The sequence below is a fragment of the Gopherus flavomarginatus genome, chromosome 5 (genome assembly GCF_025201925.1).
Source record: "Gopherus flavomarginatus isolate rGopFla2 chromosome 5, rGopFla2.mat.asm, whole genome shotgun sequence".
Taxonomy (NCBI): domain Eukaryota; kingdom Metazoa; phylum Chordata; order Testudines; family Testudinidae; genus Gopherus; species Gopherus flavomarginatus.
The window spans coordinates 158805261-158826652 of NC_066621.1; the positions used below are offsets into that span (position 1 = coordinate 158805261).

General features: G+C 42.3%; 1 protein-coding gene and 1 non-coding gene across 7 annotated transcripts in view; both read right to left on the reverse strand.

Moving 5' to 3' along the window:
• Positions 1-20809, reverse strand: part of PRPF39 (pre-mRNA processing factor 39) — a 35756-nt gene extending 14947 nt beyond the window's left edge. Inside the window, exons 1-11 of one of the 6 annotated variants that reach the window (XM_050954676.1) lie at positions 20680-20809; positions 12308-12666; positions 10751-10876; positions 9983-10101; positions 9287-9454; positions 5560-5725; positions 4761-4868; positions 2218-2382; positions 1773-1899; positions 1370-1638; positions 546-730 (exon numbers count right to left, since the gene is read on the reverse strand). In XM_050954676.1, the coding sequence (XP_050810633.1) occupies positions 546-730; positions 1370-1638; positions 1773-1899; positions 2218-2382; positions 4761-4868; positions 5560-5725; positions 9287-9454; positions 9983-10101; positions 10751-10876; positions 12308-12631 (1757 nt within the window). In that variant the 5' untranslated portion in view covers positions 12632-12666; positions 20680-20809. Of the gene's footprint in view, positions 1-545; positions 731-1369; positions 1639-1772; positions 1900-2217; positions 2383-4760; positions 4869-5559; positions 5726-9286; positions 9455-9982; positions 10102-10231; positions 10877-12307; positions 12667-20679 lie in introns of those variants that run through there. The other 5 variants (XM_050954682.1, XM_050954678.1, XM_050954681.1 and 2 more) reach the window with 5 other exon arrangements.
• Positions 1210-1297, reverse strand: LOC127053027 (small nucleolar RNA SNORD127). The gene has a single exon (XR_007774949.1). It is a non-coding gene; the product is annotated as a small nucleolar RNA SNORD127 (small nucleolar RNA).
• Positions 20810-21392: the final 583 nt, after the last annotated feature.

A 21392-nucleotide genomic window follows, 5' to 3' on the forward strand; every position in this document is an offset into this window, starting at 1 on the left:
AGTATTGAAAATGAAGAGAATAAAAAGTATTTAATTAAAAGTTGCACTTGTGTAAATGTCCAATGCCCAAAGAAGGCTCAATGCAGAGCACACAATTAGAAAGCCTGTGATTTCTGAACACATTAATGATACTAGTCCTCAAGGATAAGCCAAGTTAGGGCAAGTTTGAAAATGTAAGATGTGTGGTTGTGGGTGAAGTTAGAGTACCGAAAAAAAAAAAAAAAAGCACCAAACACTTTTCTTTGTGTCCTCTTTCAAGAATATCCCCCACTATAAAGCGTAGACACAGCTTTCAAAGAAAAAGACAACACTTTTTTGAGCTGAGAACAAGCATGAGACAAAATGGCAGCTTTTCCAGAAAGTTGATAATACTTGAAAATAGGAACTTGTTACGAATTTGTCTGTCGTCAACTCTAGCAGTGTCACAACTGCAATGCTAAAATAATAGTTTAAGGAGCATGTCTAACTGAAACTCTTCCTCCAACATTATAAACAGCACCTCATTTGGTGACCCCATTATAGCCATAGTGTAGGTTAAATCTTACTTGTTGACGTCAGAACCAAAATCTTCCAGAAATTCCACTTTTCGTTGAGAAAATGTAATCCTCATTTTTATAGACAATGCACCATTGACAGCTTTGTCAAAACATGTGAGGATGTTTTCTTCATTTTGCTTAAGATCCCCACTATACTCCATTTCAAGCAAGTTGAGATACAATTTAGTGTTCTCCTGTGCAAAACAAGTTACAGTGATTGTTGTAAAATACTGTTTGCCCAAGTACATCTCCAGCATTTCTTTCAAATAAGTTAGACAGCTCTGTACACCAGTGTCCTACATTGTAAATAGATGTTATAGTGTAGTCACTACAAAGGTTTCCTGTCCAAAAGTGTAAACATAGGTGCTCTTTGATCTGTGTCATTTTATAAATAGACGCACATGGTCTACAGTAGAGATGAGGGTATGTGCATCCTTGTGATTAGCATGAGGGCTCGAAGACCAAGCAGTTCTGACACCCAAATAAAGTGATCCCGCACTAACACGACCAATGGTATTTAATAAATTCCTCCCACGCAATGTCAGCAGCCCTGCATTGTTTGTGATTTTTGAAAGGGAGCAGGACAGAGAAAAACAAGGATGTTTCAGAACAGTAGGGGAATCATGGATGCTATCTGAAGAGTGATAAAGGTAAGATTCATAACCTGAAAATCTGGCAACGTCAGCTTAGAGGGACTGGTGTCTCCATGTGGCAATAAAATGCTTTACATACAGTCTGAAAACCTGTCATCATTGTTGCCATGTTTTATTTAATGCACTGACTAAAAGGAGGAGGAAATTAAATATCATATAAAGCTTTTAGGAAACACATACTTTGTCTCTCTCAATGGCATCCAACAGCACTTTTCTTGCTTTTAGAAGGTTCTTCTGAACTTTGAAAAGATGTCGAGCTAGTTTGATGGCATAAAATGACGATTCACCACTTGATTTAGCATTCTTAACAGCTTCCTGAAGCAGGTGCTCAGCTTCTTCCATGTTTCCATGTCGGCGTTCTAAGCTAACTCTTCGCAAGCGAACCATTGCAAGTCCCAGAACACACTCTTCAAACGTTTTCAAAATTCTTCTGGCTTCATTGATGTTCCCTAAAAATGTTGGATAAGTATTTAATGCAGACACCATGCATCCATCAACTCTTAATAAATAAATAAATAAATCTCTGCCAGCAACAATCAAAAGGCTAATTTAACTAGAAAAGCCTCACTAATTTGGCTCTTACCCTGCTGTTCTTCAAAGGCAGCCCATAGCATATGAACCATTGGTTTCTTAGGAAGGTGTATTGTACAGGCCCTGCTGTAGACATGTCTCACTCCTTCAATACTGTGATTCTCCATATACTTGGCATACTACATTTGAAAACAGAGTATAGATTGAATAATTTAAAGCTTATTTTTGGTCTTTAAATACATGACAGAACGATAAAATTCTTTTGTTTAAACCCATTCAGCACCTTTATTGAACCACTAGACTAGTTTCTGTAAGGAAGGACGTAGAGAGGCAACGAAGTTGGCATATGCAGCAGTCAAATCTGGTTGCAAGCAGACCATCTCCTAATGCAACAGATATAGTTATATATGAACAACATTCAACAAGAGTACAAAAGGTTAGTCACTAGATCAATGTTTGCAATCAGTAAGAATTCACTAGTAAATCACTTCCCTTACCTTAATCCAGAAGTCCTCATAGAGGGCACATGAAATAACACATCTTTCAAAGAGGACCACAACTCGCTCATGAGTCCCATTTTCTATCTCAAACTCTAAGTATTCTTTCCAGTTTTTCAACTGGGCTTTCTCCAAAGGTTTTACATGGAAGTAAGGTCGTTTTATCTGCAACAGATGAGTAACACTGGAGTCAAATTCAACAACTTCGTCAAAAATACAGAGCAAGATAAACTGTTTGGATGTTACTTTTTATTGGAATTTATAACACACCCTTTGACTTTTCAGAATAATCATCTTACGTAGGTTATTCAAATATCCAGATCTGAATGGACTTCAGGGTATGACTAATTTTAAAAGGATACTATAATTGCAAATTCAAGTTTGGGCCAAAATCTAGGTCTTGTAAAAACAGCTTTTCCAAAAGAATCTTTTTTAAAATAAATTACCCACAACAGTAATGCTGTTAGTAATTAATCAATCCTCTGCCTTGTCTGCAACCCAAACACAGCAGCACTGAGAACCTGTAAGAGACTAAGGGGGGATATGATAGAGGTCTATAAAAATCAAGAATGGTGTGGAGAAAATAAATAAGGAAGTGTTATTTACACATTCACATAACACAAGAACCAGGGAACACTCAATGACATTAATATGCAGCAGGTTTAAAACAAACAAAAGGAAGTACTTCTTCACACAACACAGTCAACCTGTGGAACTCATTGCCAGGGGATGTTGTGAAGGCCAAAACTATAGCAGGGTTCAAAAAAGAACTAGATACACTCATGGCGGATAGGTCCATCAATATGTATTAGCCAACATGATCAGGGAATTAACCCCATGCGCCGGCTGTCCCTATCCCCTGAATGCCAAAAGCCAGAAGTAGACAACAGGGGATGGACCACTTAACGATTGCTGATCTGTTCATTCCCTCCAAAGACCTGGTATTAGCCTCTGTCTCTAGACAGGATACTGGGCTAGAATGGACCATTGATCTGACCCTGTATGGCCATTCTTATATAAAAATGTTGATCAGGTTCCTCAGATCAGACATGGCCATTCTGCATGGTATTGCCAGCATATTATGGTCCCAAAAGGAAGCATTCACTCTGGCACAAGGGTGATCTTGCACTGGTATATAGTGAGCCCTGTATCCATAAACCCTCTAAGTTGCTAACATGGCAAGGAGAGGGGGGATCCATGGTCAGGCGTACCCTCTGGTTTTTGAGCCTTTATGGCTACTACAGACCACTGTAAGGTTGTACAGACCTTGTACTGCTCAAACACAGAACGGAGAACTCGAAAACATGGACTGGAATCCATGCAATGCAAGTAAGAGCTTTAGTGCAGCTTTACACACTGCCTGACCTACACTTATTTGCTCTGAAGTACCAGCTCCACTGTTTTGTTCATGATAAACTTTAATTTAAAATCATCTTTTACCATAAGAATATAAGAACATAAGAGCGGCCATACTAGTCTAGACCAAAGGTCCATCTAGCCCTGTATCCTGTCTTCTGACAGTGGCCAATGGCAGGTGCACCAGAGGGAATGTACAGAACAGGTAATCGTCAAGTGATCCAACCCGTCGCCCATTCCCAGCTTCTGGCAAATAGAGGCTAGGGACACCATCCCTGCCCATGTCACAATGTCCATCTGAAATAATACAACTGCTAGTTTAAAACCAACAGAAAATTACTGCCAGATGAACAGCAGCAAGACCAGGAACTCCCCCTATTTTCCATTCCCTTCAATGGGACATGAAGGTCACAGCCCAATCTGAGACCACTTAAATGCAAACACTAGACATAAGCAAGTTTTTCCTCTTTAAAAATAAAGACAATTGAAGGCAAGAATAACGTCCTATTATATTTACATGGTAAATTAATGGAGAATTCAGAAGCTGAAGTTGCAAAAGTAACTCAGCTTCACTGAATATATACAATTTCATATGCCTGCTTAGTTTAATTACTGTTTGTTACAAAGCATGTGCAGCACAACATGGTGTTATTGGATGAATAGTTAGTTTTTGCCAGTCTCAACTGAAATTTTAGTTGTGAAATTCTAACACAGTAGTATCAGATTTTTGCACCTAGCTGTACTCTTTACAGTTTCTATCTTGGTGACAACATAATTTTTAAGATACCATTATAAGAAGCTTGTCTTTCTATTGACCAGTTTTAAATCTGTAACATACCACATTTACGAAGTAGTACCCTCTTTTTTATACATGGTATGAAAGATGCTATATGTAAAGTTTACACTTAGTAAAATGTATTTTCCCCACGTTGCCTCTCTCAAAATAAAACTTAGTACCTACCTCACAGAGCTGCTGTGAGAATTAGTTATTAATAATGGTATATTTTTAAAAAGTACTCTTTTTTGAAGACAGAAAAACTGAGGAAGCGGGTAAAACCATTTATTTGCCCAAAGCTTTACAGTAATTTAGTCAGAATAAGAAACACCAGGAGTTTCTGGTTCCCAGTCCCATGTTCATGCCTTTAGACCACGCTGCCTTTTATACAAAAAAGGCTAAGAAAACTTACTCCTTCTTCAAAGGTCCACCTCTTGCTGACTTCATGTTCATTGTGATTGAACATTTCTTGATGAATCTCTTGGATTCTATGTCTCATGTTTTCTATCTCAGTGATTAGCTAAAGATACATGATAAAAGCAAGTGATTAATATTGGTCTATAAAATATCAAGTTTACAACTGCATTGTATTATTGACGTGATCTGCATAAATTAAAATATGAAGGTACACAGCTACTTTAGGTGCTGTCCTGAACAAGAGGGATAAAAATGCACATTGTCTTAGCTCTTAGTGCAATGGACCTAAGGAAGTCTTGGATCCAGCGGTCAGCCTCTTAATTTCTGAAGTGATACAAATCTGAGATGCGTCATATCCAAACAAGATTCCATCTTTAGTTTGGTACAGCTCCAAATGGGCACTTTTTTCTAGCTCGTTCCATGCTTTTGCAAGGATCTGCACAAGCCATTACTAAATAAATAAAAACTCACAAAACATGCCGTAACTCTTACCCCATTTATTTGAAAGAGTCAATATTCTGCTACAATTTTGTAGATCACTTTTAAGTTTAAAATGTTAACAACATTTCTTTCAAACCTATGTAGTGCAAGGGAGATCTCCTCTGGTCTATACAGCCAATCACACACTAACTGCTGCTCTTTGGCTCACATGTAGGAGTTGACACTCTACACTATGGGATCAGCTCAGCCAAAAACACAGTACAGTACCTGCAAATAAAACAAAACTCTCTTCTCAGCAGCAGCAGATTGAACAAACATGCAAAGGTGTTCTGCAACCTTGCCTGCACATTTACCTTTGCAGGGTCAGTTATGTCCTCAATTCCAGTAGGAAGGTCATCTCCGGGTGGTGCATCATCCCCACTATGGCCATTGACAGACGCCAATTCCCGGCGCAGCTGAATAAACTGCTCAGGAGTTAGAAGGTCTCGAGGCAAATTATTTTGTATGTGTTCTTTAAATCTGCAAAGAAACAGGATTTCTTCACTTAACAAATACACAATTTTTACATTATATTTTAAAAAATACTCACTTATTCTAAATTATATGACAAAAGCGAGGAAGTCACTCATCTTGTGCAGTAACAGAGGTTCTTCAAGGTGTGTCCCCCTGTGGGTGCTCCACTTTAGGTGTCGCTGCGCCCCTGTGCTCATAGCCAGAGATTTATGATAACAGTGCCCTGGTTGGGCCACACATGCACAGTTCCTATCTTATGCCACTTCAGGCGGCTAACTGGCACTGTGCGACCAACCCCCTCCCTCTGAGCCCCCCATTCCTTGTCTACTGCAGAGTCTGTATATGATAGAACTTCAAAGCAGAGGGGAGGAGGGAAGGTAGTGGGACATTCACAGGGATACACATCTCGAAGAACCTGTTACTGCACAATGTAAGTAACTTCCTCTTCTTCTTCCAGTGGTGTCCTGTGGGTGCTTCACTTTAGGTGACTGCAGAGCAGTGCCCTCCGGTGGAAGGAGGGGGCTTCGGAATTGAAGTTGTAGCAGATGAAAACACTGTGTGACCAAACAAGGCATCAGAAGATGTGTGTTGTTGCAACACAGTGTTGTGTAAAAGTGTCTGGTGAGACCCAGGCTGCAGTCCTACAGATTTCCGCAATAGGGATGTTGTTGAGAAACACTATGGAGGTTGAAAGACTCCTAGTAGAATGCCTATGGATCCCAGTAAGGGGCTGTCATTTATACTGGAGATAACAGAGTTTGATAGAGTCTGATATCCATTTGAATAGGCATTCTTTGGAAATGGCATGCTCTTTAGAGCGTTCGGTGATAGAAACTAATAATTTTGGAGACTTGCGAAAGGATTTTGTTCTATTCACATAAAAGACGAGAACCCTGCAGATATCCAAGGAGTGTAGTCTGGGTTGTCTACTGTATGTAGTTTTGAAAAAAATGTAGCTAAGTATATAGGCTGGTTAAGATGAAATGATGAATCCATCTTGGGCAAAAGCTTAGGATAGGGTCTGAAGATACTTTATCTTTAAAAAATATCATATAGGTGGATCCCTCACGAGAGCAGCTAGTTCTAACTGCCTGGCCAATGTAATGACCACTAGAAATGCAACCTTCGTAGAGAGGCGTAGTAAGGAGCTTGTAGCTATGGGCTTGAAAGGGGGCTCGAAAGGGGGCTCGGTGAGGGCATGGAGGACTAAGTTGAGGACCCATGGTGGAGTGGGTTTTCAATGCGACAAGTAAGTCTGTGTGACAGGAACTGCTGTGACGTGTCTGATCTCAGTGGGATGGTGGAGCTCGGTCCTGTATGCTGGAATGAGCTTATCGGTGCTGGTGTGTGGCTGGTGTGCATAGTACCAGCAGTAGGTGGCAGCATTAGCACAGGAATGCTCAGTATCGATGGCTTGCTTGCTGCTGTCGGTGCCGTGGCATGGGGTTTCACTTTCCCCTTAACGCCTGTGGCAGAGCTCGACTGCGTTGGTGCTCTGGGTTTCTTAGTACCATCGGGACGTGGTCTGTCGGCAGTTGATATGGCCGGCGCGGTCAGTACCGGGAGCATCTGGCCACTATTGGAGCACCTTTACTTGGCCGATTCCGGAGTCGGGGACATGGTGCCCCGTTTCTTTGCTGTCTTCTTGGCAGGTTGTTCAGGATCATTTCCCCTGAAAGAAGAGCCTCTGTCCAAGGCGGCAGTTGGCGATTTCTGTCTGGGAGGAGTTCGTACCTCAGGCTCGGACACCGGGTGAAGAGATTTCTCCATAATGAGAAAGCTTTAGCTGTAAATCCCTTGCCTTTTTCGTGCTGGCTTTCGAGTTTAGACAGTGCGAGCACTTTCGCGGTATATGTCCCTCACCGAGACAGCAGACGAATTGAGAGTGTTCGTCCGAGAGGTGTATTGAAATCTGGCACGTAGTGCAGCATTTAAACCCTGGGGAGCCAGGCATACCCTGAGGAAGCTTATTCTCACAGTGATGCAGAGATATAAAAGTATAGTGCCACTGTAATTAGGAAGACCAGAAAATTTATGATCCTATGAGGAAATTTTATTTATTTATTTATTTAAGGATGGAGATAAGGTAGGAAGAGGGAAAAAAGAGTCTATTGTATTCTAATTAAGAACCATGAACAATTGCTAAAGGGACAGGAAAACGAATTATTTCTCGCTGTGAGGCGCTGCTGAGTACTCCGATGTCAGGAGAGAAGGAACTGGGGGGAGAAGGGAGGATTGGTCGTACAGTGCCAGTTAATCACCTGAAGCAGAGCGAGATGGGGACTGTGCATGTGCAGTCCAACTGGGGCACTACTACCATAAATCTCCGGCTACGAGCACAGGGGCACTACGACATCTAAAGTGAAGCACCCAGGGGACACCACTTGAAGAACTGATTATTAGCACAAGTGGATGGTTTAAGAACCTAGAACTCTGCTGGAAATGCAACTTCTCACAGTGTACATAATACATAGGTAGTATTTACTAGGTGTGCAAAGCAGCTTCCTGTTTCAAAGGATCATGAAAGGCAAACATTAATGAGTGGCATGTAACTTTGAATACTTTTGCAAACTGTGGTGGGAAAAAGCTATCTACTCAGTGAATAGGATGGCATAGGATGTTAATTCTCAGAGAATGACCACTTGCTTGGGAATTCCTAACAAAAAACTTCTTTAGAAACAACTAGGAAGACTGCTGTACCTCTTAACTAGGGTTTCTGGTTTTTAATGTTTACCCTATCCAAATTAACACAGATGATATTTACTATTTAAAACTGAATGAAGTATTTTTCTTAAATTAGTTTATGGTAAAAAAAACAGTTCATCTGAGAATTGAAGGAGGATATGGAATTAGAAAGCTGAACAACATAACTTTCTGGTAAGATGCACCCTTTTCTGGGTTCACCCCATTTTTCTTCCTGCTAACAATTCTCACAACTTCCTTTTTACAAGAAAGTTGGTCATAGGTGAATTTGTAAATTTTGATTTTTCTGGTTTTTCTCTGGACATCAGTTCCTAACCTTTGCGTCAGCGCTCAAAAGAATAAAAAGATCTAAGTCTGTACAACACTCAGCTGGCTCGCAGTTCCAGGCAATACTGATTTCAATACATTTTATTGTGTTGTACATTTTGCATCAGTTTGAGGTCTTGCGGCTCCAAAGATCACTTCCATGGCTCCCTAAAAAGAAGTCTCTGTCCATTCTTAATGAAAATGAAAACACTTTCAGTCTCCAATTTTCTATTAGCCCTCGTTTTATTTATTTAAAGAAATGCTAGCATGTGAAACAGTGCACTCACAGTATCAACATAAGAACTAAAATATAGACGGTAGAGTAAAACACTATACAAATGTATTTACTCTTAATAAGGAGTGAAGTTTACCCAGAAGCTTTGTTTTTTGGAGCGACAATCACTTTTATTACTGGCTTAAGTGTAATAACTTTCCAAGTTCCTGTTTGGATTAAACAATTTTGAGTTTTACAAAAATATAAAAAATTAATTATATTATTTATGCCTATTTAGCACAGTTAATAGCATGAAGTTAACTAAAGCTTTAAGCTGTCCTTACCTCTGGAAGTGATGGCTATAGAGCTGCGTTGGAATCCCCAGGATACGATCATATATAGCTGTAACTTCTCGCAGGTTGCCTTGTTCATTTTCCCAATTTATATACATTTCCCATAGTCTGTCAGAGCGGAAATCTGTCCCTGCAGCTAAGACTGCATGTTCATAGGCTCTGAAAAAATGTTTAATAGCCATTTCTGAATGTAGTACCTCAACTATTCAAGGAGCAAGAAGAATTAGGTGGATTTTCATTTTTTTTTGTAAGAGCCTCTGAATGTTCTATTTAGCTTTTACTGCATTCTTTTGGGGATTCAAGCAATGCACATTACCAAATATGTTCTCTAGATACATGATAAATACAAGACCTTTTTAATAAGCAGCTCTACAGTGATTTTTCCTAATATTTTCACAATAAAAGGAATAAGAGCAACATAAAAATAAGCCATAAAAAAGAAATCAAACCACTAAAACCCATGAGGACTTTCTTTCTAAAGAGCCTATTCCCAAGGCTCTGAGGAGTGAATGGAACTATTTTATCAGACAAAAATAAAGAGACATCAATATAGCTAGATGCTACTTCAGCTTTGCTCTCATGGTTAAAGATTTTACTTTTTCATGTAGCTATATATCATTTACAACAGTGCTCATGTGTCCCCCACCCACCCCTTTTTTTTTTTTTTTTTAAACACAAACAACTTACCCTCTTACGGTATTATTAGTTTCAGGGTCAACAGGATCCAGTGTCTCTTTTAAGAAGTTTATATAATGTATCCAAAGATCAACACTAAGAGGTATTGCCTGTAGCCCTCTCCGATACACCTATGAAGAGAACAACATAAACTGTACTTCAAATATTTAATAGTGTCCTAAGAGAGAGGCAACACTGTGTTATCCGGTGAACCTTAGAAATACTAATTACTGGAATTTTGTTTAAATAATCTACCATTACCATTTGGGTGGAGGTTGGATAGAACATGGCAATGTTCTGATCTCCACGTGCAGAGTCTTGATCTTCAAAGCGCAGCGGTCCCTGCATTCTGACCAGGTTGTGTGGGCAGGCTTTGGGGTACAGACCATAGGGCACAGACCCATTAGAGCATCATTGACAGCGTCTGACCAAAAATGCAATAAGATGTAGCAATTGTGACCAGCAAACCAACTATATTGTTTTGAAAATGAGAAATAAATGTAAGTGACAGAAAAGCCCTGCCCTACTTGTTAAGCTGCAGTGTAATACAGAGGCTTGCACTGCAAAGCTTGACAAACTGTAGAGGTTTAACGCACCTGCCAACAAAGAGAGAAAATATTAGCTACAAATGCCACAAAAAAAAGTGACAAATGCAAACAAAATCCCTATAAATCTGACCATATATGGTAGGTACTGGCAGCCAAAATGACTTGCAGTGGTTTAGTCATCATTTGGCTTACAGGACCAAATGGTGATAGCTATATCCAGCTACCAACGTACCTCATCAGACTGTTTAATGTTGTCATGTCGCTTTTCAAGGTCTGCATACTTTTTCCAATATCCATAGCAATATGGATAATGTGTGAAAAATCTGTCAAATGCTTTCCTGGCAGCCAGCAAGTGGTTCTGTAAGAAACATACAAAAGAACTGTAGTTACAGTTCTTAAGAGAAGATTTCAGATAACTAGAGAAGAGCATGAATTCTTACATGGAGAACACCATTCCAATTCAAACACAGAAAGCCACGTGGTAAAATCAGGTGCTTTTCCATAGTTTTATAAATAACTTTGAATATATGTGAGCACAAATAATTACAACACAAAGACCTATGCTAACTTAAGTTACAGGTCTACAAAGCTGCAAGCAGACACAGCTTAAGTATTCCCACACTACTCTGCAAGCATCTTCTATCAGAACCTGTTTCTCTCCACTTCAGCCACTGAACTTGATTCTTTAGACCAGTGGGTCTCAAACTTTTTTTACTGGCGACCCCTTTCACATCACAAGTGACCTTAGAGATAAATTTGTTAGTCTCTAAGGTGCCACAAGTACTCCTGTTCTTTTTGCGATTTTATAGGGACAGTCCTGATTTTTGGGTCTTTTTCTTATATAGGTTCCTATTACCCCCCACCCCCGTCCCGATTTTTCACATTTGCTGTCTGGTCACCCTCTCCAAATCTCAACAAGTTGTCAGTAGGACTCTGAGTTTTCAGTGATTCTATAGACAATGACATCAATGTAACTCAGCAAGCCATGGAAACAAAAATTTCCACACAAAACTAGACTAGCATTTGAACTTTTAAAAATAGACTGAGAAAAAGCCATTATCTGTTAGCATCTGATGTCTGCATTACAAGCTGTCAGTAGTAACACTTAGAAGGTGTAAAACATTATCTGAGTGCTAAGAGCTGGACAAGCAATATTCATTTACTAGCTTGATCGTAATGCAAGTAAGATGAGTGTGTTTTTGTAGCTAGGTAGAGCTACTCTTAAAAAGGATTTTACAAGATATAACAATGCTATTTTAAAAATCTAATTAGAAAGTTTCACAATATTAGTGCTCTCAAGACTTAATCATCTTTATTTTTTCCTCTCAACCAGTTGATGACATGGCACAATCACAACTGGCCACAAAAATTGGCCAGAGCTGCAGTGTCCTCATGCTCTGATTGTCCCTAACCTGTGACTGCAGAAGTCAGGGCTGGATCACTCAATAATTGCCCTGTTCTGTTCATTTCTTCTGAAGCTTCTGGCCCTAGCCACTGTCAAGAGATGTGCTAGATGAACCACTGGTCTGACCCAATATGGCCATTCTTATGTCCCCTTTTTGAAGTGACTAGAATTCTACATGCATAAAGCACAGAGATTTGAGAACTGAAGTCAGAGCTTGTACCTTTAAAAAAGAATATGGCCCAGTAGTACAGCAGAAATCCAGAACCACTGTCTTCAAACAATACCTGCTAGGGACTGAGATACAACTTTAAATTTAAGACTGGAATCACAGGACAATGCGTTAATTCATCCTTCTATGCATTCTGGGAAAAAAGATGTACTAACCTCCTGCTCTACGTACTGCAGCAGATATACCCAACCTGTGAAATCCTGGGGATTCTCCTCTACTACTTTCCAGAACTTCTCATATTCAGGAGGGAAATGAGCCTCAACATCAGTCGTGTGTAAACTTTGAATATTTGGTATTCCACTCTCGTGTGTGATCTCCTCATTTACATCAGGAGAGCTATCAGGAGACTGTTCCATCTCTGTGACACTCATAATCTCTGTACTAAAGTCCGTAAGCTGCTCTCCTGCTGCATCAGTGCCATTGACTGTGTTGTCATTACTTAGGTTACAGTCATCCTCTGTATGATCTGAGTTCTGCATAGCTGCTGTTTAATGTTGTTCTGTTGAATGATATCCTGTGGAAATACAGATTAAAGGTTACCATCTTCCAGATGCCAGTACAATTTAGCTGTCAATTTTTAAATTGTCCCACTTGGTGTAGCAAAACATTTCCGGTAATTCAACTGAACTACAGGAAGAACATAATTTTAAAAGATGTATAATCAATTCCATTTGATTGTAAAAATGTATCCTTGTTAAAAAGTAAAACATTATTAAATAACTAATAAACTGCTGTGTTGCCTCTGATGAAATGAAAAGAATTGCTCGGCATCTCACTGCAAGTAAAAGAGCTGGCAACTGTGTTCTCAGGTGCATCCAGTACTTTTTAAATTAACTGATTTAATATGAATCTTCTGTACTTCTGTGTAAAACCAAAGAAGAAAGTTCACAGAAGCCTGCCAGAGACAAAAAGGATCTTAACCCACAATCAAACAATCTCCAGCTGTGCAATATGACGGGCCATGGATTAATCCAAGTTAGATAAATAATTATACTTGAATGAAGAGTTGTAGCGATGTTGGTCACATTACTACTTCACCTATCTTTTATTGGACAAACGTCTCTTAGTGAGAGAGAGAAGTTTTCAAGCTTACACAGAGCTAACCTGAAGAAGAGCTCTGTGTAAGCTCAAAAGACATCCTTCTCACTAACAGAAGTTAATCCAATAAAAGATATTACCTTATCCACCTTATCTCTCTAGTTATACTTGAACAGTTTACTTTCAACCATCTGAGAAAGCATCCTAAGTGCCTCACACATTCATCTGCTTTGTCACAAACTTAGACTTTCCACACTCACTAGCAACATTCACATTTACAGAAACACTGACAGTGATGGGCATCTCTAGACTTTTGGGGACAGTCAGATGCAAAATCTTTTGTAAATATCCCACATAGCTATCCAGTTATTAGAACCAACCACTGCAATTTCCTTGTAAGAGGTCGAGGTATTTTACCCTGTATAAAATATCTGTTTAAGTCTATTTACTACTGCTAGTTAATACAGAATACTATATTCCAGTTATACCCCAAAGTATATCATCAACTGTAACTTCTAGATGAATTGGCTCAAACTATGATTTCACCCCGAAAAAAAAGTACCACCATCAGCAACACATTCCATCAGGATTCAAGATGGCTAGATAGGATCAAACAACATAGGGTCGCAAAAAAGATTTGGTCCAGACCCTGCCACACAGACTTTCTTCCAGGCAAAAGTCACAAGCAGAAGCTTCTCCCTAGTTCTCCAGGAGGGATTCATCCATCATCCCACTCTGCATCCTTGATATTCCTGCCAAATGAAGCAGCCCAAACCAACAGACACTTGCCTGGCATAACTCAGCAGCATGCTGCATCATTGCTTGCTGTTCTGTCTCTGCTGCATCCAAGCCCCTTACAAGAGAGATCTCGATCTCAAGGATCCTGCATTTATCTTTCTCTGAACTCAATGGGAGAGCAGTCTAAAGTCAGAACCACCCAGTCAGCTCCTTAGTAATAATGAATTTTATCACTACAGTTTCATAGATTCCAAGGCCAGGAGGGACCATTGCAGTCATCCAGTCTGACTTCCTGTACAACATAGGCCAGAGAACTGCCCCAAAATAATTCCTAAAGCATTTTTTAGAAAAAAATCCAATCTTGATTTAAAAATTCACAGTGATGGAGAATCCATCTCAACCCTTGGTAAACTGTTTCTTAATTACTCTCACCATTAAGAATGTATGCCTTTGTCTAGCTTCAACTTCAGGCATTAGATTGTTATACCTTTCTCTGCTAGATTGAAAAACCCATTATTAAATGTTTCCCAGGTACATACTTACAGATTAATTAAGTCACCCTTTAACCTTCTCTTTGTTAAGCTAAACAGATTGAGCTCCTTGAGTCAATCACTATAAGGCATCTTTCCTAAACCTTCCATCATTATTAACATAATGGGGCTCTTCTCTGAACTCTCTCCAATTTATCAACATCCTTGTTGAACTGTGGGCACCAGAACTTCATTATATACCACTCCCCCACTTTTTGTGTCTTCGGAGAACTTTCAGTGATGGTTTTATGTTTTCTTCCAGCTCACTGATAAAAATGTTAAACAGCCATGGGATCAAGATCTGATCTTTGCAGGACCCCACTGAAAACATGCCCCACTCTAGAACTATTCCCCCTTTCAATTAAAGCAGATGCATTCTCTTATATGCTACCTCATCCTCAACAAGAATTGCATAACTAATATGGCTCTCGTCTAAGATAGAAACTCCAGATATTGTCCAGGCTTAGTTTTCTATACCTATCTTTTCAGTCTGAGGGAACTTTCCTCCCTTCACATTCACAATCCATGCCCAATCCTTCAAAATGGCTGTGGATTTTATACCAGCCTGATGGTAACAAACATGACTCCAAAACCTGCAATTAGAGGGTGATGCTCCGACTTCCTAGGTCCAAAGCATTGGGGGTGGGGCGTGAAATCGTTCTACAAATTTTAACTGAGGGCTTGTCTACACATACAGTGCTGCAGCTGTGCCACTGTAGAGTTTAGTGAAGATGCTACCTATGCCAACGGGAGAGACTCTCCCATTGGCATAGGTACGCCATCTCCCCAAGAGTCAGTAGTTATGTCAACAGGAGAAGCCCTCCTGTGAACATAAAGCTGTCCACACCAGGCGTTCAGTTAATATACCTGCATCACTCAGGGGTGTGGATTTCCACACCCCTGAGCGACACAGTTATACAGACATAAGTCTGTAGTGTAGACCAACCTTGAGTTTGTAACCAGGCTATAACAAAAATTAACACGTTGTTCCTAACACTGCAGCTATACTATGTTTCCAACTGATTTATCAGCAAGGAAGTACCAACAGCATAGATAACCAGTTTCTAGATAGGACTGTCAACCACATACAAACAACTGGGCTGACAAGTCCTACCCTCTCTCAGATCCTTTCTGTGGGAAAATATTCCAGTCATCCTCTGCACATCCAAAATGAAATCTAAAACCCACTTCTTGAAAGCATAATTCCTGTAACTTGGGAGGGAGAAACAAAAACTGGTGTGTTCAATAAGTAAATGCTCAGATACCATGTTGAGAAGCACAGTAGAAAAAGCCTAGACAAAAAGCATACTGCATCAGTGGAGAAACACTGAGTCCTGTGTCCCCAGCATCAGCAGCTGAGACTGTGTGAGACAGCTGCCCAAATTTCTCAGAAAGCATCAACACAAATCCGACTGTGCCAAGTAATGTGAAAAGGCAGATACATGGCATACCAGAAACTGGTTGCTTTTTGGATCCTCTGAACGGTGTTCAGTGGAACTGTTAAATGAGTATGTCTAAACTTGACCATACTTATAATGATTCTGTCTACGGTGAATATAAGCAAAAGTCTGCCATGTATAGATGACTGCATTACTGACTGGGCCAGATAGTCAGCCACAATACTTACGATTGTTAGTGTAAGATAACTGTATCTTTAAAATGAAAGTTCCTTGTTTTCTTGCCTGTAAAAGACTGCATGTATCCTTCACCTTGTGTATTTTGCCATGAGTTAGCATGTCAGTAAGTTTTAAATTATCTCTGGGAGGGACGACCATACAGTCTTGTAGTAGAGACAGTTAACAGCATGGAGCTGACAGCTTTTTTTCACAATACTCTAGACAAACATTTCAGCCTTTATCCTCCATGCCCCTTTCAAAAGGCCTGTATTTTAAGTTGAGGTCACAGTAATCACACCCAGGGGGTTATAGAGGCCAAGCTTTCTGCCCTTGCCATTGACCATGCTAGAGAACTGCAAATTACAGACATGCTGGCTGAATAGAGTGGTAGCCAGGCTTTTGTGTCCTCCCATGAAAAAACAGAAGCATCAAGCAAAGGCCCACAGAGTGCAGGAGAAAAGCGCTGTGTTAATGTAAACTCTCGGTCAGTCCTAAGTTTCTGAGAAAAGAACCTTTGAGCCAAACTGCACCCCAAAAGGGAGAGTAAGATCCCCAAAGAAGCCTCCAATGAAAGGCACTTGGCACAGGCAGGAAGTGGCTGCTTTACAAACCAGAAGTGAACTGGAGTTCACAGAGGTACCAGGTGTATCATGTCAGCAAGCGTTGCCACAGAAAAAGGATTAGTAGCCATATCTGGAGAAGAGGAAATGATGAATATGCTGTAGTGAGGGGCAGAGCAGTAGATTCTGTCTGAGAAATATGGTAACATATTGTGTTGGAGAATTGATATATGCTAATATAATTAAAGACTATTGCACATACAAACGCAGGCAGCTATTTACAATACATAGCTAAGAATGCAAAAGTTCGGAAACTGTTTAATCTGTGTAATCCCAACATTTTATTACTATTCGGGATGCAGGTGTCACATCGGGGGGGGGAGGAGTTTGTTTCAGAAAAACTTAGAAAAAAGGATTAATTCCACAAAATGTTAAAGCTTTGTTGACTTGCAACAAATTGGCAATAATGCATGTAAATTCTCTAATACAGAATAATACGGCTATACGCTGCTAGAATGCCATGTCCCGTACCCCAAGAGACCCACCAGAGGAAGTGCCTCTCCTGCAAACTTAAGGAATTTTAACTACAATTAGTGCCCTCTCATGAACCTTACATATTGTGCTACTGCCCTCCCTAAGGATCCTCAATATCCCAACAAGGTCCACGGGGACTGAGCCAACAGTTCTTGTGTAGCCCTAGTCTCAGTCCTCAATATGCTTTTCACCATGAAACTAAACTCACCATGCATGCATGCACAATAAAGCCTTTTACATGCATATATTACAAAACAGCTAAAAGTTCATACCTGGTATATTGCATGTGATCGCCAAAGGTTCATAATTCAATCAATTCTCTTCAGAACAAAGGCATTTTCAAGTAAGGATGGTAATTCCATGCTAAGTTTCACTTTCAACTCGCTTTCAGGGTATTTCACGCTGTAGAAAGTCCACAACGTTCACACATGGGTTGGGTTGTTTTTTTGGGGGTGAGGGGGGTGTTTTGTTTATTTTTAAATTGGAAAAGTATTTTTCACTCTCCCCATAATCAAACGTGACTACACCATTTTTGCCTAGACTTGGAAAAACAAGGGGTAAAACTGCAACGTAAGCACAATTAACTGTAGTGGTCACTCCCTCTCTTTCTACAGTGCTGCAAACCAGCTTGCTGGTTAGGGTTATTAGCAAGGGTACTCAGGATTACCACCTTATTTACATAATGGTCTAGGACAGCATTACTTCAGTAACATCTTCTAAATAGCTTGAAATACACATACTATTTGTAAAATTCTCAATCATAAGGGTGCCTCAAAAAGGGCACATATTGTAATGTTAAAAAACCTTTGAGAAAAATGCAGTATTTGTATGATAGAAATGGTTCTGTAAAATTGCATTACTACACTGCACAGCATACTATACCATATCTATTACAGTATAAAAGACTTGTGTAGAAGATGGTCAATCTATTAAGAGACTGATCACTACGTTTCCATTTTGCCAATATATAGAATACTGGAGTGATTTAGCAATTTCAACTGCAATTATATTAACTTCTGTTTTAAAAATGTGAAGTAGTGAACTAAGCCATCATATTCTTTTATAAGAGCTTAAAATCTACTTGTCATTTTATTTTTAACTTGCAAAATGAGTGTAGACAAGTGCTGAGGCAGAGCAGTGGCTTACCAGCAGAATAGGAGTTCAAGTTTTGGTAGTGGGAGATCATCCTCTCTGTGGAGCTCAGAGAGAGGGAGAGGAAGCCAATAAATATATGGAGCATAGAGATTCTCCTCTTGTTTTTGAGATTCACTACTGTGGACCATTTGAGCTGATATATGGCTTCATCACCACCAGAACAGCTCAAACAACTCATCAGAACTTGGCTTGGCGTAATTAATATCTGCAGTGTCCAATATATTTTAGACTAAAACGTGTTCTTTGAAATTACACAGCAATTTGACTATTACACTGTAGTTTTCCTTTAAAACATTTAACATAATCAGTGCTGCTGCATTAGAACACCAACATCCTATAATATATGCACTCTGGAAGCAGATTTATTTTGCTGAGTTCCAGAGATGTGCCTTCTCTTCACACATGGTCCCCATGCTTCTGTAGCTATGTGGTACCAGTTACTACTGAGAAGATGCTGACTTTGGGACTAAAAAGGCCATTTTGAGAGAAATAAAACTCACTTGCAAAATTCAATAATTTTATTAAGCTTTAAAACTGATCTCATTCATGAATTTTTAAATAATCTCCACTGTATCTAATATTATCCTGCAAGAATGCAATCTCTGTAGTAATTATTTCTTCTTCCATACAGTAACATTTTCCCTTTAAGGAGAAAAATTGTTTACCAATACTATCAAGAATATCAAAACGCTACACAAATAGAATTTGTTGATGAAGTGAAAAATTACTGTACATTCTGCTCTAGAGTGGATTAACACACACAGTAGGTCCTACACAGTATCACCTATTTAAAGTTTCTCTGGGATTAATATCACCTCAAACCACACACAAAGGTATTGAAGATACCCATTCAGTCTCTTGAAGATATCCATTCAGTACTGAGATCAATTTAAAAATATCACTGAAAATCAAAGTGGAATTTCACGGGGAAGTTGAATGTTTGACCACTCCTTTCCAAGAAGTAATGAAGTAGTAACACTGTGAACTGTCAGTACAGTACAGATTGTATTGTTACATGGAAACAGATGTTACCAGTCAGAGTTGAATACACTATCTTAGCAAACTCAAAAAACAAAAAAATTTGTAAGTGGTTACAAGAGTACAGTATATAACGGGTGGCCAAACTGCAGCTCCTGAGCCATATGCCACAAGCAACTCTTCTACAGTTGAGTGTGTGACTGGAAAAGCCTTCCCTGCCTCCCCATTCTCCATCTTGGGGAGGCGGGGGGAGGAATTGGAGAGAGCTAGCTCCGGATCTCTGCCTTGCAGCAAAGTAGTGGGAAGGGAGGGGCGGTGTCTTGAGGCTTCAGTCTGCAGGGCACACCTGCCAGGGCTTGGGCTTCAGCAGGAGCACAGCCCCAATAGGAGCCTCCGGGGGGCTGAAGCCCTGAGCCCTGGCAGGACCATCCCAGCTCTCCAGCTTGTGAGGATTGTCCTCCGCGGCTCTGAGCGTCAGTACTTTTGGCACCACCCGCTTTCTGCAACCACCCCCAGCCCTTCTCAATTCCCCCCACCCCGCGTTCCCCAGGCACCACCACCCCCGCTCCCCCCTCGGTTCCAGACACCCCCCAGCCTTCAATCCCCCCCCCGCTCCCCAGGCACCACCACCCCCGCTCCCCCCTCGGTTCCAGACACCCCCCAGCCCTCAATTCCCCCCCCCCGCTCCCCAGGCACCACCACCCCCGCTCCCCCCTCGGTTCCAGACACCCCCCCCAGCCCTCAATTCCCCCCCCCCGCTCCCCAGGCACCACCACCCCCGCTACCCCCTCGGTTCCAGACACCCCCCAGCCCTCAATCCCCCCCCCGCTCCCCAGGCACCACCACCCCCGCTCCCCCCTCGGTTCCAGACACCCCCCAGCCCTCAATCCCCCCCCCGCTCCCCAGGCACCACCACCCCCGCTCCCCCCTCGGTTCCAGACACCCCCCCCAGCCCTCAATTCCGCCCCCCCGTTCCCCAGGCACCACCACCCCCGCTCCCCCCTCGGTTCCAGACACCCCCCCAGCCCTCAATTCCGCCCCCCCGTTCCCCAGGCACCACCACCCCCGCTCCCCCCTCGGTTCCAGACACCCCCCAGCCCTTCTCAATTCCGCCCCCCCGTTCCCCAGGCACCACCACCCCCGCTCCCCCCTCGGTTCCAGACACCCCCCCAGCCCTCAATTCCGCCCCCCGCTCCCCAGGCACCACCGCCCCCGCTCCCCCCTCGGTTCCAGACACCCCCCAGCCCTCAATTCCGCCCCCCGCTACCCCCTATTCCGCACACACCCCCAACCCTCCTCCGCTCCCCAGGCGCGCGCCATTGCCGAGGCTCACACCGCACCGAGGCGCAGCTCCCGCGCGCCCCAGCCCAGCACTCACCTGGCGCCAAGTTCCCTGCCATAGGCCCGCTGCGGCCGCACCGACTCTGCCGGACCCTTCTGGAGCGCGCACTACGCTTGCGTACCAGCCATTCCGAAACGTAACTGCGCATGCGCCGTCACCCCGAAAGGCGAAAGCAACTCACTACGCATGCGTCGAAGGCCACAGGCTGAAGCGGCGCGCCGCCTGTCCCACGGAAGGTATGCGCCAGCCCCTCAACTCTTGCTGTGCGCATGCGTCAGCTAAACGCTGGGCTGAGCTGAGCTGCTTGCTCGGTGGGGGGGACGTCAGGCTGTGGCTCCGCCCCCCTCGGTGGCTGGCCTCTGGCGGCGACGCTGCACGTGCCGAGGCTACGGGGGCCGACGTGTCACCTCACGCCAGGGCGGCTCACTGAGTCCTCAGCTTCGCTCCTTCCCCTCCCCCCAAGCATGGCTCCGCTCCCCCCAGCCCAGCTCCGCTCTCCTCAGCTCCCCCCACTGAGCCTGACGCTGCCCCCCCCCGCCCAGTCTGGCTCCGCTCTCCTCAGCCCCCTCCCTCTCTCCAGGCCTTAGCTCCCCCCAGCTCCGCTCTCCTCAGCCCTCCCTCAGCTCCCCCCACCCAGCCTGACTCTGCCCCCCCTGCCTGGCTCCACTCTCCTCAGCCCCCTTGCTCCCCTCAGGCGTCAGCTCCGCTCTCCTCAGCCTTCCCCCCTAGACCGGCTCTGTCCCCCCCCC